General features: G+C 52.3%; 1 protein-coding gene across 2 annotated transcripts; it reads left to right on the top strand.

The window, feature by feature from the left end:
• Nucleotides 1-101: 101 nt before the first annotated feature.
• SLC16A1 (solute carrier family 16 member 1) lies at nucleotides 102-15,839 on the top strand. Of its 2 annotated transcripts, none has more exons than XM_053964106.1 (5): nucleotides 102-190; nucleotides 8,793-9,050; nucleotides 12,465-12,608; nucleotides 13,073-13,933; nucleotides 14,333-15,839. In XM_053964106.1, the coding sequence occupies exons 2-5, from the start codon at nucleotides 8,834-8,836 to the stop codon at nucleotides 14,596-14,598; spliced, it is 1,488 nt and encodes a 495-aa protein (XP_053820081.1). In that variant the 5' UTR covers nucleotides 102-190; nucleotides 8,793-8,833; the 3' UTR covers nucleotides 14,599-15,839. The 2 variants fall into 2 exon arrangements, with proteins under 2 accessions (XP_053820081.1, XP_053820082.1); XM_053964107.1 differs by lacking the exon at nucleotides 102-190 and adding an exon at nucleotides 397-417.
• The last annotated feature ends 927 nt before the right edge of the window (nucleotides 15,840-16,766 follow it).

Raw genomic sequence — 16,766 nt, 5'->3', positions numbered from 1 at the left:
CCCGCCGGCCGCGGGCTCGCAGGGGCGGGCAGGGGTCGGGGGGGCCCCGAGGCGCACGTGGCGCGCCGGGGGGGCGGAGCGCGGCCGGGCACGCCCCGCTCCCGCCCCCGCGCCCCGCCGCCCTTATAACGGCGGGGGCGGGGGTAGCCGCACTCGGCGGCGGCGGCGGCGGCACCGGCACCGTCCGCAGGTAGGGCGCGGGCGGCCCACGTGGCGCGGCGGGACGGGCGAGCTGGGGGGGGGGGCCTCGGGGTCGGGCCCCGGCTCTGGGAGCCCCACGCACTCTGGCGGCTCCGCGCTCCCCGGGGCCGCAGCTCCCGGCCCGGCTGTGAGGTCCTGGAGCCGGTGATGGTCCTGGACCGTTCTTGGGGCGGGGGCACCCCTCTGTGGCCGGCCGCGCAGCACATCCGTTCGGTGGTTAGTTGGTTCCACACCGCCGTTTCTGGCTGTGTTGGAAGCGCCGCTTCGGTCTCCCCCGCCCCCGAGCAGAGGGGGGAGCCATGTTTTGTTCCCGCTCTGGTATGGCCGCGTGGTGCGGATCCCTCAGTGCCCTGCCCCGACCGCCCTCGTCCCTCTCTCGCCGGCAGTCGCGCCCTGGGGTGGGGGTTTCCCAGGCCTCATTCTCCCGGCGAACGGTGAGGGTGGGTGGTGGTGGCCCCGGGTAGCCCCGTTGCCCTAGGTGGGGATTCCCTGTCCTGGGGAGCTCCTCGTTTCCCCTGCCCGGCCCCTCAGGCCGCTCCCCCCGCGTGTTTGTGGGGCCGCGCGGAGGAATCTCCGCACCGTTTGAGGGTGCTCGATAAACTCCGGGGCGCAGGGAAGAGGTGATCGCTGTTTGTGTTTGGCTCTTGATAAAGGCAGGGAGGGCCTGGAAGCTGCATGGGAGCCACGTCCTGGGAGTGGGTCTGCGGTATTGGGGTGAACGGGGCTACCCCCCCCCCCCCCCCCCCCCCCCGTCCCCATGGGGAGCACTCGTGCAGCCTTCAGCATCTGGGTGAGCACTACATCGCGATGCCGCTCATACCGGCCTTCAGGTGACTCCTCTTGGCAGGTGCTCAGAGCTGGACCTCGGGTATTCGAGGCTGCTCAGGTGGGTGAGTCACCCAAGTCCTTCAGCACCGTGATCCCCTGCTGGCTGCGCAGGATAGATGCGGAACCGTGCTCCGGCTGCAGGAAAGGTGCCTTTAGCGCTCGTTTCTGCCTTGCTCCGTGACGACGTGGTAGTAAGGTCTTGATGGCCCATACGTGTTTGGGGCGTGCATCTGGTGCGTGAATCAGTCAGTCAGCGAGGCGTTGCGATGACCAGCAGCAGGAAGCTGGGGCTGCTGGAACTCAGTGGTGGCCGGTGGTAGCTTACACTCGCTGGGCAGCAAGGGGCTGCCAGAACACTCCCAGAGCCGGCACCTACCAGCTCTGGTCCTGGGGTCTGCTCTGGTTGAAGCCTGGTGACATCTGGCAGGTGTTTGCTGGCCCCAGGGTGAGATGCTGGGTGAGCTTAGCGGGGTTGGGCTCCAGACATGCTGCTGGATTGTTTCACCCAGGGTGGGTGTTGCAGGTCGGGCAGGAGCCTGCAGCTGAAGGGTGCACAAATGCATCATGAAAGTGAACAGTGCTGGAGGGTTTGAAAGTTGACTCAGGCAAAGGGGATTAGTGTGAACAGGAGGATCATAAGGAAATTGTGAACTGTATCTTCGGCAGGAGAGGTGGGATTTGTGTCTGAAACAGTAAATGACCTGAGTGCTCACACCCTGCCCCTTAAATGTGGACCTTTTACACAACGGTCACTCATGTTCTCCAGCTTCAATTTTTTTTTTTCTGAGGAAAAAGGTGGGTTTTCTTCTTTCTTGCATCACAAGGAAGCAGGTATAATGATTCTGGTTTTGTGCCTTTCTGTGAGCCTTAAGTCTTTTTGTGGTGCACAGGCATCCCATTTTCATGCTAAGTGAGGTAATTTAGTGCTGTTGGATTCCCCTGAGTGTCTTTGCACTGAGGTTTCCTTGGCTGTGTCAGCAGTGCTCAGAAATGGGCCAGGGCAAGGAGCAGCTGGGCTGTGCTGGGTGTGAAGAAACTCCCAAGTTCCTGATAGAGCCTTTGTTGGGAAGGAACTTCCTTGGTCTTAGATGAACCGCTGGGGTGAAGGACCTCCTAATTACAAACAAGTTCTGCTGGTGTATGGCAAATCTCTCTGTGGGGGTGCCTGTGGCTGTCCTAGCTCCTTGGGAAGGTGTGAAACATTGTTCCCTTTCAGGAGGTGTTACCTGGAAAAGGTGTGAATGGTCGCGTGTGCTTTCTCTTGGCTCCTATTTGGCACAGTTGGCCTGATTTATCTGGCGGCTAAGGTGGAAAATACCCATTGATTTTCATGCTGTCATTTTATATCACCTTTATGAGGAGTTGAAAAGCTGCACGTAGGCTTGGGAGGTGCATCACATTAAGCCCTCTAGTGCAAATCTACTGTTGCACTTTAATGGCTTTTCCCGTTTCCTCCTCTGGAATCAGCCTATAACAGACTCTTAAGAAAGTGGGAGCCTCTCACTAGTGTTACCGGTATGACTCACTGTCCTTAGAGCCGCTGCAGAGTAGTTCTGTAGCTAAGGGAAATCCATGTGGGGCTGTAGTTAATTACTGAAACCACAATCACTGGAGTGCTACTGGGCCCTCGGTGTGACCTCCTCCTGCCTCTATGAAGTGCTGCCTTGGTCCTGGTTTGAGGGCTGGGTTCTCAGTGTGAGTGTCCCACTTCCTCCTGTGTACTCCTGGGTCCTTGGTGTGACCTCTTCTCCCACCTCTGCCCTTGTGCTTTTGAGTCCTTGGTGTGCATGTCCCACCTCCATCCTGGTGCTTACTCATCTGTGGTTTGAGGGCTTGAAGGTAGCAATAATGTGGCAGTGGCTGGGATCAAAATTCAGACTCCTGCTCTTAGGGAAGGGACAGCCAGTTCATTGTGATGGAAACTGCTGTGACTTTTTGTGATTTTTGCAGCCCCCTGCTTTGCCAAGACACCTGGAGCTGTCTCTGGCTGGCATTGCAGGTCTCTAATGAAGAAATGCTGATGCTATTCCATACTGCATTTTTCTCATTCTGAGGATTTCTGGGCAGGCACAGGGTGTCCTGGGAGCGTTCCTGAGCACCGCTAGTGTGGGGAGGATCAACTCTGTGTCCTGGCAGAGCACAGCTTGTACTCAGGGTGTGATTGGGAAACCCTGTGCAGGGGCTTGAGCATCTGCTGTCCCCTCCTGAGACAGGGGCTTGGCTGGCAGCTGGTGCCGTGAGAATCCCTTTCCCTAGGGATGGGAGGACAGTCAGAGGGGGGACTGTAGGTGCTGTGCTGGGGGCTGAAGCTGATGTGAGCCCAGACTACATGCAAGAGCTGCTTACTTCACATAATATTCTTGTAACTGGTCTGCAAACCCCTCTGGCTGCAGGGTTTTGGGTTAGAGGGCTCTAGAAGAGCCATGACTACAGCCAGGCTCTGTTGTAGAAATAAGCCAGGCTTTCTCCCTTGGGCTTGTTGGTAGCTTGCTGAAGCTTGTTTTCATGCTTTCTCACACCAGTAAGATGGTTGGTCCTTACTGAGCATTGCTGATGCTAACAACCAGGCACAGCAGCCCCAGATGGGAGCTTCTCTGGTGGACACAAATAGCTGCTCCTATTTCTGGTTGGTTGGCTTCCCTCAAAGCTGCCAACAAAGTATCCCAACATCTCACTTTGCAGGGCAGCTTGCAGCCTTTCTTGCCCTGTGCCATGCTGGGAGTGTTTTGGGGGCTGAGGGGCTGTGTCCACCTGAGGGACCAATTGTGAGTGTCCAGGGAAAGACCATGGTTGTGCTCGGTGGGGTGAGCAGGATGATCTGTGCCTCTGCGGGCTGAGGCTTGTGCTGCCAGTGGGGGAGCTGGAGGAGGGTAGCTGCCAATGCTGTGCCCCATGGCGTCTGTCTGTCTGCGTGCTGGTGTTGGCTCACCGGGCCGGCAGACCGGGGCATGTCTGGGAGTGTATTGGCCATTCCTGGTGGGAAGAGGCGCTGAGTGTGCTGGGCTGCTTCTGGCCAAAACCTTGAGCTTGCCTGTGCGGGCTGCTGGCCTTGAGTGAGCCCTGCCTGTGCTGCTGACCTTGGCTCACCCCAGCAGCAAAGGCTGGGGCTGAGCAGGGCCTCAATTGACTATTGTCCTGATGCAGAGCCCCTGGAAATGCTGGGGAGTCACGTAGGCCATGTGCTGCCAGGTTAAACCCTGGCTGTGGGTGCCTGCTGGAATTAGAGCTCTGTGCATAATGCTCTAAACCCGCTTAAAACTGGTGAAAGTGGTGTCTCAACTCCTGACAATCTTATTTCATCTCACTTCAGGCCGGAAAAAGGCCAAATTTGAAGCTATAGAGTGTTATGGGCTGCGAACAGCTGGTGATTGCCAGCCCCTTCATTTCCCCAGCAAGAGGTCTCAGTTTAGTTTCAGGGATCAGAAGGAGAGATGCTGGGAGCCTGCCAGCTCCCCATGTTGGGCAAATGTCCCATGGGTGTTTATGGCCTTATGGCCCTGTGCTGAGCACTGGAAGAGCTTCTTGTGGTGAGCTGGGCTTGGTGTGACTAATTCTTTGGGCTGGGCTGATGGGAATGAGCGCCTGGGGAACAGCATCCCCCTTTCTGCTGAGGGCTTGAGGGAAGAGCTCCCTCAGGGAGTGCAATCTCTGCTGCTAACAAGGGGCAGCTTTGTGCCCATCCTGCCTGGCCTAGGTGTTTCACTGATGGCACTCCCAGACCAAAGGCTGGGTCCAGCTTACAAGGGCACAAGGCACCCAAATGGCCGTTGGATAGCTGGGACATCCCTGGACATCTTTTTGCTGTGGAGATCCTTCTCTGGACAATGCTATGTCCATCTCAGAAGCTGGGGGAGCACAGGAGGAACAGAAAGCAGAGACAGCAGGGCTGGGATGAGCCACTGTAGATTTCACACCTGCTAAGATGCCAGATGAACCTCTACTGGCAGCAGCACAAACCTGTGTGGGCACTAGGCTGCTGGTGGGTTGTGGGAGAAAGACATGGGTCTCTTGGCTTGTCCTGCTCTAGGGAGCAAGAGTTGAGGCTCCCTGCCTGCCCTGCTCCAGTTCCCAGGCACTCTGAGAGCCCTGCTCCAGGGGAAAGGCTTTGTGAGCTCAAAGGGCAGCAGATGCCACTGTGTGTAGGGAAGCATTGAGCTGGAGGGATGTGTGAGTAGAGACAGAGGTGTGTTATACCTGGGCGCAGGGCCTCTGCTTGGATGGAGGGAATGTCCCTCTTCCTTTGACCCCAAAAAGGAGCAATGTGAACCACTTAAATAAAGGCTTTGCCCCAGAAATATTTTGGGGCATTTGCAGTGCCCTATAAATGTGAGCCTCTGTCTTTCTGTGCTGGAGTTCTGCCAATCTGGGCTTTTGAAAGTGCAGCAATTTACTGCATTATGTAACTAAAAGTCTTGAAATCCTACTGTTCCAGGCCCCTTTGGAAAAAGGATAACTGCTTGTGGGTGGGACCTAGGAGATGGCAGGGGTTTAGTGTCCTGAGGGACCTGTTTTGAGGTGATACCATCCTCATTGTCTCAATTCCTGCTCTCACTATTGCTGTGCAGGGGAGGGTGGCTGTAGGCTACCCATTCCTGCAGATTAGTCAGGACCTTTTATAGGTAGCAGTTGTGATACTCACAGTCATTACGTGGTTTCATCAGTCTTAATTACTGCAAATATGGTTATTTTATTTCCTAATAGGGCAAACCGTAGCTGGCTGCCTGGAAGCTGTGAATTTGATTTCTGATCACATCTTACATGTTGCATCTCTTCCAAAACAGAGCTGAAAATGTCATAACTATGTGTTCTGGTTGTTTTTGGATTTTTTATTTCCCTTTTTGCAAAGGGGAAGGAATCTTTCTAGTTGGGCTGGCTGCCTTACATGTGCTTTATTTTTTTTCCTCGCTTGTTTGATGCTACTTCTGTGTGGGGGCAAGGAGTAAATCATCAAGAAGCCTAATGCAGTTGAAATATGAGCTTTCTAAAACTGGTCTTTCTTAATAAGGATTTTCAGTGAGTCAGGGAAGAGTGTTGTGGCATGCAAAACTCCTTGTGTAAATCTCTGGCGTCAGACTTTGGGAATCTTTGGTCTCAAAACCTTGTTCAGCTCAAGGTTTTTCATTGTGCCTCAGCAATGCAAGAGAGGTCATGTCTAACCTGCCAGAAGCCTTTTATTTTACAGAGAGATGCCACCTCAGCAGCTGCAGGAGGAGAAATGCTGCTTGTAGGGGAAGAAAAAATAAATTAACCAAGCCACAGTCATTTTGGAGCAGTTGAGCTCCTTGGGAGCAGTGAAAGAATTAAACCAGTGTATATGTCTCAGGAACAAAAGGGAAAAATCCCCAACACCTCATCAAAACCTCCTCAGCCTTTGCCTTGGATGGCTTTTATTGCCTGTAGTTTTAATTAGTGCTCACAAGTAGATTATAGTCCTTGCTGGGCACTTTTATAGCCAACACCTGGTAGTTTGAGCTTTCAAAAATATTTTGGATAAATCAGTGTGGTTGGATGATGCATTAGGGTTCACTGAAGGCTGTGAAAGCTCAGTGTGACTCAAAGCAAGAGGTGGCAGAAGCTCCAGTGTGCAGCTTTTGTGGGGAGGGTGTGTTCAGCAATTCCCGGTGCTCATGGTAGGTGGGTGGGCTGCTCTGTTTTCTAAGAGACCAGACTGCATTGGGAGTCTCTGTGGAGCCTGGCTGTTCCCTCAGTGGCTGGTCCCATTTGGGTGCCCACAGGTGTGTGTTGGCCCAGGGTTCTGCCTGCAGCCAGACACCAGAGATATGGGCTCATCCTCTTGAGTCCCAGAGAGGAAATCGGAAGAAATAGGCTCTGGCTCCTGGGCATAGTTCAGCTGTGGACGTGCCAAGGGCAGCGTCCTGTCAATGATTCCTTTGTTGGAGTGGTGGGTGGCTTGGAGCTGCTCATGATGGTCATGTGCTGCACTGGCCAGGATTCAGGAAAATACCCTGCCAGTGAAAAATCATTGTCTGGATCACGCTAAACTAGTCGTAGCAGCTTACAGAATCCGACCTCCTGTGCTTTTCTTCCTCTCGCCCTGTGTGGGTCTGGGGCATCACCGCAGCCAGGTGTCAGGTGGCTCTGGCAAACCTGGTGCTGTATCAGATAACTGCTGCCAGTACCTCCAGTGCCAGGTAGGAAGGAGCAGGATCTCCCCATGACTCTGGATCACCAGCTGCGCTTCGACCAGGACACCGGGATCCTAGCCTTGGATGTGCACCAAGTGACACAGAGCGAGTGAAAAGGCAGGAGCCCGTAGTCCTGTAGTGTGTGCTGTAGGGATGTGCCAGGTAGACGCTGGCATGTCAGCAGCCATGGATGAGATGCTAATCACTGTGAGCTGGGGTGGATACAGGCTATAAATAGGAGGCTGCACCTCTCTGAGCCAGCACCACACTGCTTTGAAGTTGTCACTCTGCCTGGTATGACCTCAGGAGCTCTGGAAAAGACTCTCCTGCTCAAAGGTGGCTTTTTCCTCGAGTGCAAACCTGAGCAGCAGAGAGCTGCGGAGTGAGGGGTGGGCTCTGGTGAAGGGAGCCTAATACTGTCCCCTTGGCTGGTGGTGCTTAATATGGGTGAGCGAGGTGGGGCTATTTCTGGCTGTGAGGCTGGGGAGGGCTGCAGTCCATCAGAAAATGCCTTCTGAAATCACTGGGGGGTACACAGGAGTTCTGGGGCTGGTAATGATATCTGTTGCTTTGCATGTTATGACCCTTGTTTGTGAGCAGCTGCCCTTGCTACAGTTCCTTGCTGTGATGCCTTGTGCTGCTCTCAGCTGCCTGGACCAGCCTTCATTTGGAGTAATGGCAGCTCTGGAGTGTGATCTAGTTCTGCTGCTGTGTGGGCCCATGCATGAACAGCCTGACCTTGATGGCCTCTGGATTGCTCCCAATGAACCTCTGCAAGGGGATTCCACACTTCAGCAAACCTGAATGACATTTTCCTGATTATTTTGTTTTCTAGTCACTTCTAGTTTTGAACTTTTTAGGTGAATTGTTTTTATACTTGGGTGCTTTGTGAAACCTGCCGTAGCCCTTTTGATTGAGGAGGAGGGTTTGGATGCAGTTGGGTCTGGAGGTGCCCTGCCAGGGCCAAGCCTCAGGGGAACCAGGCTCTGCTGGGACTGCTCTGTGTGGATCCACCTCCCCCTTCTCTGGTGGCATATGGGAGCCTTCCTTGGTCACCGCTCAGGCTAAGTTTAGCCACAGCCCCTGACCTTTGGGGATGGTGGGTGTGCTGTGACACCCAACTGCCCTTTTTCAGCAGAAAGAGGAGTGTCCTGTTCAGCTCATGCATGGGGACTTACTTCCCCTCAGTGTGTCTGCATTTAATAACCTTGGTGTGCAGCTCCTGCTCTAGGTGGCCTGGGGCTTCCTGGGATTTTGCAGTGCTGGGGTTACACTCCTGGAAATGCTGTGGGAGCTCTGCCTGTGCAGATGAGTCCTGGCTGCTGTCACAGACACTGCTTGCCCTTTCCAGCTTAGGTCAGGGTGTCACGTCTTACACTTGTCACTTAAAAATGTGTGCTGACTGGGCTCTTAAAGGCCAGCTGCAATCCGAGTGTGTGCTTCGGAGTGGCCCACTGCTGGTGATCCTGGGGTGCTCTTACCTCGTGGATCAACTTTCCTCATGGTGGTGGGGGCACTGGTGCACTGTCAGCCTTGCTAACAGAGCTTGAGCTGTGCAGTTGTTTGCCAGGAGCAGAGATTCTGCTTTCAGCTGAGGCAATGCTTTGTCCTTTGCAGATCTTTGATCCCCAACGGAATCATCGCCGACTTGATTCAAGATGCCACCGGCCATTGGAGGCCCCGTAGGATACACTCCTCCTGAAGGAGGATGGGGATGGGCTGTGGTCATCGGAGCCTTCATTTCCATTGGTTTTTCCTATGCCTTCCCCAAATCTATCACTGTGTTCTTCAAAGAGATTGAGGTAATCTTCAATGCCTCCAGCAGCAAAGTCTCCTGGATCTCCTCCATCATGCTGGCTGTTATGTATGCAGGAGGTAAGTGGGGTGGAGGCAGTGGTACTTGTGCTCCTGCATCACAGCACAAGATGCTGCTCTCCTGCTGGGGCTGGTGATTCCCACCTGGCTGTAGTGACAACAACCAAAATTCTGCTAACACTTTGAATTCTCTCCTTATCTGAGAGCAAAACCTCCCTTAATGAGTTTTCTTAAAGGAGGTTGCTCAGAAAGTTCCATTTAATGCCCAGAATGCAAAAACCAGGTTAATCTGTCCTCCTCTGCAAAGCTATAAAATCTTTCCGGGGAATTATGACTTGTGTAATTCTGCCCTTGTCCTTATTACAGTGGGTTGTAGATGCTGAATGTACTCCCAACATCCCCCTGAAGGCCAGGGAGCTGCTGTGCTACATGTGGCAGCCCTGCTCTTAGGGGCACTTTCAGATAAGACATTGGGTTTTTTTGGTTTTTTTTTTTTTTTTCAGTTCAGGGAATAGTGGGTGTATGTAGGGATCTGTCCTCAGTTTCTCGTCAGCTCAGTTGTGCTTTGAGTGCACTGAAGCCTCGTGCCATGTGTTATTGCTTGCTGGTGCCAAGCAGTGCTTTAGGCAGCTTGTGCTGTTCGAGGATGGTAGTGTGCACTGGAAGTACAGAGACATGAGCAGAATAAGGGAAACCCATCTAAACTAAAATGGCTCCCCTCCCTCCCCTGTCCTTCAGAAGCTGCCTTTTGAAGGCTTTTAACTCTCAAGCTGAGTACTTTATGCATGTTTTTAATGGATGAGGAGCATGCAGAGTGCTCCTGGTCTCACCCTGGGGTCTTGTATGTGCCTGCAAACACAGTGTTGTGCTGGGCTGAAAGAAACACTGTGAGCCTGCTGTTGTGGCCACTTCAGAGGCAAATAGGAGCTTGTCCCTGCTGCCAGTCCCCAGCTGGCGAGTTGCCTGCAGCCTTGTTGGATTTGTGTATCCAAAGGAGCTGATGTCAGCTCCCGGCTGAGCACGAGGCTTTTCCTTTGCAGGGAACAGGCTCTGCTTTGTCCTCGCTCAGCTAGCGAAGCGACCAGCACATTTCCCTGCTCCAATGTTGTAACAAGCTTGTAAACTGTGTAACTGCCTTAATGAGAACCAATCTGGGACATTCCTCCTCTCTCAATAGTTCAGAGCTGGTTCTTCTGGGGGCACTGTCTGGAGCTGCCTGGCAGCAGGGGTAAGAACTCCCTTCTCCAGTAGAGGAGTAGTGGTTGGTTGGCCCCTTGTCCCCCTCCCTCCATGGTGATACTGTCTCTCCTGCTTCCACTAAACTGTTGCCATTAAATTCCAGCAGCTGCTGGTCTTGAGCTGCTTGTCCATATGCTGGTGGCAGGGACGCTGAAAGTACCCCAGATCTACCTGGGTGCATTTTTCCCCCAGAAGGTGGTAGGGTACTGAACAGGCTTCCCAGAGCAGTGGCCACAGCCCCAAGGCTGCCAGAGCTCAAGGAGCATTTTGGACAATGCTCTCAGGCAGAAGGTGGGATTGTTGGGTTTGTCCTGTGCAGAGCCAGGAGCTGGACTCGATTCTTGAGTCCAGCTTGATTCTTGATTCACTTCCATCTCAGGACTTTTTATTCATCCTCCAGCTGCTGAAGTACAGGAATCGCTGCTGCCCCATTCATTCCTGCCTGAAACCAGACCCTTTACAGAATCTGAATTGCACTGGAGCAGTCATAGTGTGCATCCCATTTTCCCTGTCTCCTAGGACACCTGCTTGCTTGGAGGCTGAAAAAGTAGTTCATCCTCTGGAGTAGTAGAATCTCACAGAGCTGAGGCAGCTTCTGTCCTGTGGGTCTAGGTGTGAGGAAGCAGCACGTTTCCCTACGGCTAACCTGTGCAGTCACCATTGGGATGCATGGATGTCATGGTGTCAAATGCTCCTTTGTCAGCCCCACGTTGGGGTTAGATTCCATTACTTACATGTCTTTGACAGCTTGAGCAATCAAGTTAGATCAGGTAATGTTTAGTCAAAAATGCTTCCAGTGAATCTAGAAAATAGGTATGGGTGTGAATTATTTTCCTTTAAAAAAAAAAAAAGAGGGGGGGGTGGGGAAAATTGCCCCTAGAGTAGCTGGCACTGTCCAGCTGGGTGGCTTCCTGCTGATTGCCTTTGGAGCCTGCTATTTCCAGGTGGACTTCCCGGAAGAAAGGCTGTGGCTGCCATTAGGCTCTTTAGGGGCATCATGTTTGCTGAGTTTAAGGTCCAGGTTTTGCAAAGTGCTGAGTGCTCTGTGGGACTTGTGATGTGGCAGCTTCCAGGTGCTGCTGCTGCTGCCTCTCACAGGACCAGAGCCATGGTCCATCCCTGGTGGCATTGTGTTGGAGCTCTGGTAGCAGAGAGCACAATGCTGTGGGGCTGGGAGCAGCCTCTGCAGCACCAAGGCTTCTGTAACCTGCTCCAGGCTTTGTTTAAACTGGGCAAAAAGGTCAAGTACCATCTGAGGACCCATGAATAACATGTTGACAACCTCTCTGTCTGTTAATGGCAAAGCAAGGTCTGTTAATATTCAATGGATGTTCATTCAGTGTATTTAAATATGTTTTAGTGTCTGTAGAGCATGCTTGGCAGTCTCTAATCACTGTTTGCTTTGGATTAAAGCTCCTGATACTGAAGCACTTAAAAGGGCAATTGGGCCCTGTCTGCATTAGAGGCAGCAGTGAAAACAGAAGCACCCCTTCTCCTGAGGCAGTGCTGCTTCTCCCCAAGCCCTGGGGAGCTTCATCTGCACCCAGAGAAGGTGTTTCCTCACAGCTTCATCTAGTCTTGATCAGAAACCTTTGGCAGGAGATGTGCAGTTGCTTTGTGGCTGAGACCCCAGCCCATGGTGGATGCATGGCCACAAGTAGGGCAGAGCCCACAGTACAGCATGAGGCAGGTGGCTTCAGCCTGTCCCAAAGCCCTGTCTCTGGGGGCAGCTGGTGGCTGGGCAGCTCCTATTTCAGCCCACAGAAGGCAACTTGCTCAGAGAAGTCAAAGCTTTCTGTGCTTCAGCAATTCTCTCTTATGGTTGGTTGAGATTAGATATTTAGGAAGAAGTTCTTCTGTGAGGGTGATGAGGCCCTGGCACAGAAAAGCCTAGAAAAGCTGTGTCTGCCCCATCCCTGGAAATGTTCAAGACTGTGTTGGATGGGGCTTGCAGCAACCTAATCTAGTAGAAAGTGTCCCTGCCCATGGCAGGGAGCTGGAACAAGATGATCTTTAAGATCCCTTCCAACCCAAACCATTTTGTGATTCTCTTATCTCCAGCTGCCTCTGAACCTCCTGTCCTTTCCCCTTACTCCAGTTCCCTCGCTGGGAGAAGCAACGCTGTGTGAAAGCTGGAATCCTCTGGCAGTAAAGTTGCAGTGTGCTTGCATGTGTGTGTTTGGTCTCTCATGCAAAAATAACTCCTCTCTGGGTGCATCTCCTTTATTTGCTCAGGTCCCATCAGCAGCATCCTGGTGAACAAGTATGGCAGCCGGCCCATCATGATCGCAGGCGGCTGCCTCTCCGGCTGTGGGCTGATTGCAGCCTCCTTCTGCAACACGGTGGAGGAGCTCTACTTCTGTGTTGGGGTCATAGGGGGTAAGTGATAGCTCTGCCCTAGTGGGGCAGTGAAAGGAGCAACTTCAACCCAGTAATTATTAGTTGATGTCTGAATTTGCGTAAATTCTGATTCTTGTCACTGCCTAGGTGCCTCTTTAGCTGGCAGCAGGGGCTGACTCCTGCTCAAGCCAGCTGGGAAGTGGGTGGATCAGCTGTTGGAATGGACTATCTGGGGTACTAGTGGAATCACCATACCTGGAAGTGTTCAAAAAGCATGTGGATGTCACACTTGGGGACATGGGTTAATGGGGACCTGTCAGTGCTGGGGCAATGGTTGGACTCCGTGATCTTAGAGGGCTCTTCCAACCTAAATGATTCCATTATTCTAAGTTGGAAATAAAGCTGTGAACTCCCCAGAACTGAAACCCCACTTGTCCTACCAGCCCTTCTGCCAATGCTGCTGGAGGCATCCAAGCCTTGAGCCCCTTATCTCTCTCCTACAGGCCTTGGACTTGCCTTCAACCTGAACCCTGCCTTAACCATGATTGGCAAGTACTTCTTTAAGAAGCGTCCACTGGCCAATGGGCTGGCAATGGCAGGCAGCCCTGTCTTCCTCTCTACCCTGGCACCAGTCAACCAGCTCTTCTTTGGCATATTTGGCTGGCGTGGCAGCTTCCTCATCCTGGGTGGCCTCCTGCTGAACTGCTGCGTGGCTGGATCCCTGATGCGGCCCATAGGTCCCAAGCCGGATCAGTTGAAGAAAGAGGCCAATAAGGAAGGGCAGCATGAGGCTGGGAAAGCAGGGAAGAAGGATGATGGTGACACCAGCACGGACCTCATTGATGGAAAGGCCAAGAAGAAGAGCTCATTCTTCCAGACAATCAACAAATTCTTGGACCTATCTCTGTTCACACACAGGGGCTTCCTGCTCTATCTGTCAGGCAATGTAATCATGTTCTTCGGGTTGTTTGCTCCCTTGGTCTTCCTCAGCAATTATGCAAAGAGCAAGAAGATTGCTAGTGACTCTGCAGCCTTCCTGCTCTCCATACTGGCCTTCGTGGACATGGTGGCCAGACCTTCCATGGGACTGGTGGCAAACACCAAGTGGGTCAGACCCCGCATCCAGTATTTCTTTGCCATCTCTATTATTTACAATGGGGTTTGCCACCTCTTGGTCCCCATGTCCACCAGCTATGCTGGCTTCTGCATTTATGCTGGCTTCTTTGGCTTTGCTTTTGGCTGGCTGAGCTCGATCCTGTTTGAGACCCTGATGGACCTGGTGGGAGCTCAGCGGTTCTCCAGCGCTGTTGGCCTGGTGACCATCGTGGAGTGCTGCCCTGTTCTTCTGGGACCCCCTATGCTAGGTAGGGTGTGCTGTGCCTGGAGAACTCACTTGAGGACATGGTTTTAATGGGGTGGTGCTGGGTTGGTGATTGAACTTCATGATCTTAATGGTCTTTCCCAGTCTTAATGATTCTATGATTCTTTGACTCTGGCTGTCCTGTCTGGACTTGCTGAGTGATGGTGGGTTCCCTTGAGCCATGGGGCAGTGGTCAGGAGACCACCCCAGCATCTGAGGAATGGCCAAGGAAGTGGGATCTGAACCCCTGGCACAGGGTAGGGGAATAGGGAATAAAGGAATGTGGGACAGGTCATTGTCTGAACGTGAGTGTGATGGGCTTGGGTTGCTCTTGGGAATATCTCCATGACTTTGAGGTGCTCTGGGGGCTTCCTGCTAAACTGTACCCTCCCTTGCCTTCTAGGGAAACTCAATGACATGTATGGTGACTACAAGTACACCTACTGGGCCTGCGGGGTTGTCCTGATCATCTCCGGGATCTACCTCTTCATCGGGATGGGCATCAACTATCGCCTGGTGGCCAAGGAGGAGAAAGCGAAGAAGGAAGGGAAGGATGAAGAGACCAACATTGATGAGGCTGGGAAGCAGAAAGAGGCAAAAAATGATGTGGCCCCCTCACCTCAGAAGAATGTGGAGGATGGTGTCAAAGAGGAGGAGAGCCGCATGTGAGGGACCGGTCTTAATCCCGGAGTGTGGGGGAAGCGCTGCTGCCCTGGTGCGGTGGCCAGGGCAGAGCTCTGCTGGCGCTGGGTGGCCGTAAGAAGTGTTTAAACCGGGTGTTCATTTTTAAACAGGCTCTGAATTGTCTTTCCATCTGTGTTAAACAAAGGTAACAGGACTACACATGCAGTATCCTCGTGTGTCCAGGGGCAGGGGGGCTTTTATAGTCTGGCTTTTTAACAGTAACATGAATGTACTAATATGTGCCTTACAATCTCCATATCTAGCTGAATCTGAACAAGCCTTAACTCTAAACTGTGCTTTATCTCTGTATTCTGCTTGGGGTTGGGGGGTGGGGGGAGATATGTGTGTGCTTTGGGGAGTTTTGTTGTTAAAAAGCCATAAAAAGCAGGATACTGGATTTGTTGAAGCACAATGGGCTTCAGGGCCGGCCCTGGATGAATACTGCTTCACACGCTTCTTACTGCAGGTCCTCTGCAGGGGAGATGCAGGCATGGGGCAAGGTGCTCCTTAACCCCCATGCCCAGTGCCTCCTGGCTCTTTAGGTGGTCTTTAGGTATGTTTTAAAAACACTTTAGCTACTGTAGTTCTTTAAAATCCCTGTTTTTGTAGCTGTTCTCTCACGGGATATTCAGATTGAAGAAAGATGCCTGAGGCTCTTGTTGGGCAACATCACCCACTCCAGGGCTGTGGCAGCCCTGCTTGCCCAAGCCTTCCTTGGGGTCCCCCCTGCCTCCCCACTCTGCCTCAATAGTGCCTCTTCTCAGCCCAGTGCTGGGTGATGTGAAATGGGCTCAGGTTGTGGTGCTGGCATTCACGCTGCTGTTGGCTGTGCTGCCCCATCCTGCCCGTGGGGTGGGCTTCCACCAGAGCATCCCATCCAGCTGAGTGTTTTGGGTGCCTAACCTTGGGCAGAGTGGTGAGGTGGGTGGAGATGGTACATCCCTGAGACTTCTTCTGCTTTTGCTCTTTTATCTGTTAGAGAAACCTCTTTTACTTGCTTCTGTTCAACTGAGATCTTAAGGCGGTGGATGCTGAACCTCTCAGATCTAGGACACGTATGGGGGAAGAAAGAATTTGTACGTATTTATTTTTTATTTTTTAGTGTTGGAAAATATCTCAACGTACGTGGAGCAGGTTAATGGCTCTCAAGTTCTAGTAAATGTTGATCAGAATTCATGTTAAGAGGCTTGAGTTTTTTCAAATAAACTTGTTTTTTTACAATTTAACCATCAAATATTGAACTTCTTTCTTAGAAGTGAGATTTCTGTGTACCAGATCACACAAATTTAGGGTCAATTTTGAGGATAGGGTGAGAGGGGCTGTGGCGGGGCCTGGCTCTCCACTTGCTGCACCAGCACCCTGTGGAAGCTGGACACATACTGGAGAGGGTGAGATGCCCCTTTTCAGCTGGAAGAGGAGGCTTTGGTTGGCAGTTAGGATGGCAACAGCATAGTGTCCTCATGCACTCTGATTTTAGAAACCTATAAAAACCCTTGAGAGCTCCCTTGATTGTGAGGGGGAGGGACATGCACTTAAAAGTCTGAGTGATGTGCAGATGCTCTTGCTGTCTGTTTCCTTCTGAACTGAGTGGAACTACATCTGTATGGGGCTGAAACTAAATGAGGGGTTAAATGAAGGTGGTCTTGAGGGAGTTGTTCTGGGGTCTATGAACCTGTGGCAGGTTAAAGCCCTGCGTTGCAACTGCTCTCCTTGCTCTCCCTTGTCTGCAAGGCCCCTTTTGCCTTTTTTGGGTCTAAATATGTCATAAAGCAGACTGGATTGTTGGTTTTTTTATTAAGATTGTAGATTATAAAGCCAGGGGAGTATTTTGCAAAAGTGGATGTTGTACAGTTACTGAGCTGTGATATTGTAAAGCCAGGTATTGTATTTTTATATCTGGGGTGCCTGGTGAACCACAGGGATGGGCTCACATCACAGTAACCAACCCCTGGGAAAACCTGCCCTCTTATCCAAGTTTTTATAGCTACAGACAAGGTCCCCTCTGTGTGTGGGATGGTCTCTGGTGGGGACTCAGGGCTGCAGGAGGGCCTGGGCTCTTCTGCCATACCAAGCATTGGTGATGCCTGTTGAGAAGAGCATCTGTCCTGTGTAATGCAGAGTGTGCTCAGCCCTTCTCTGCTGGTCCCTGCCTC

This window comes from Vidua chalybeata, chromosome 24 (genome assembly GCF_026979565.1).
Source record: "Vidua chalybeata isolate OUT-0048 chromosome 24, bVidCha1 merged haplotype, whole genome shotgun sequence".
NCBI classification, from domain to species: domain Eukaryota; kingdom Metazoa; phylum Chordata; class Aves; order Passeriformes; family Viduidae; genus Vidua; species Vidua chalybeata.
Note: the sequence above shows the minus strand (reverse complement) of the source record. Positions and strands in the feature narration are given on the sequence as shown.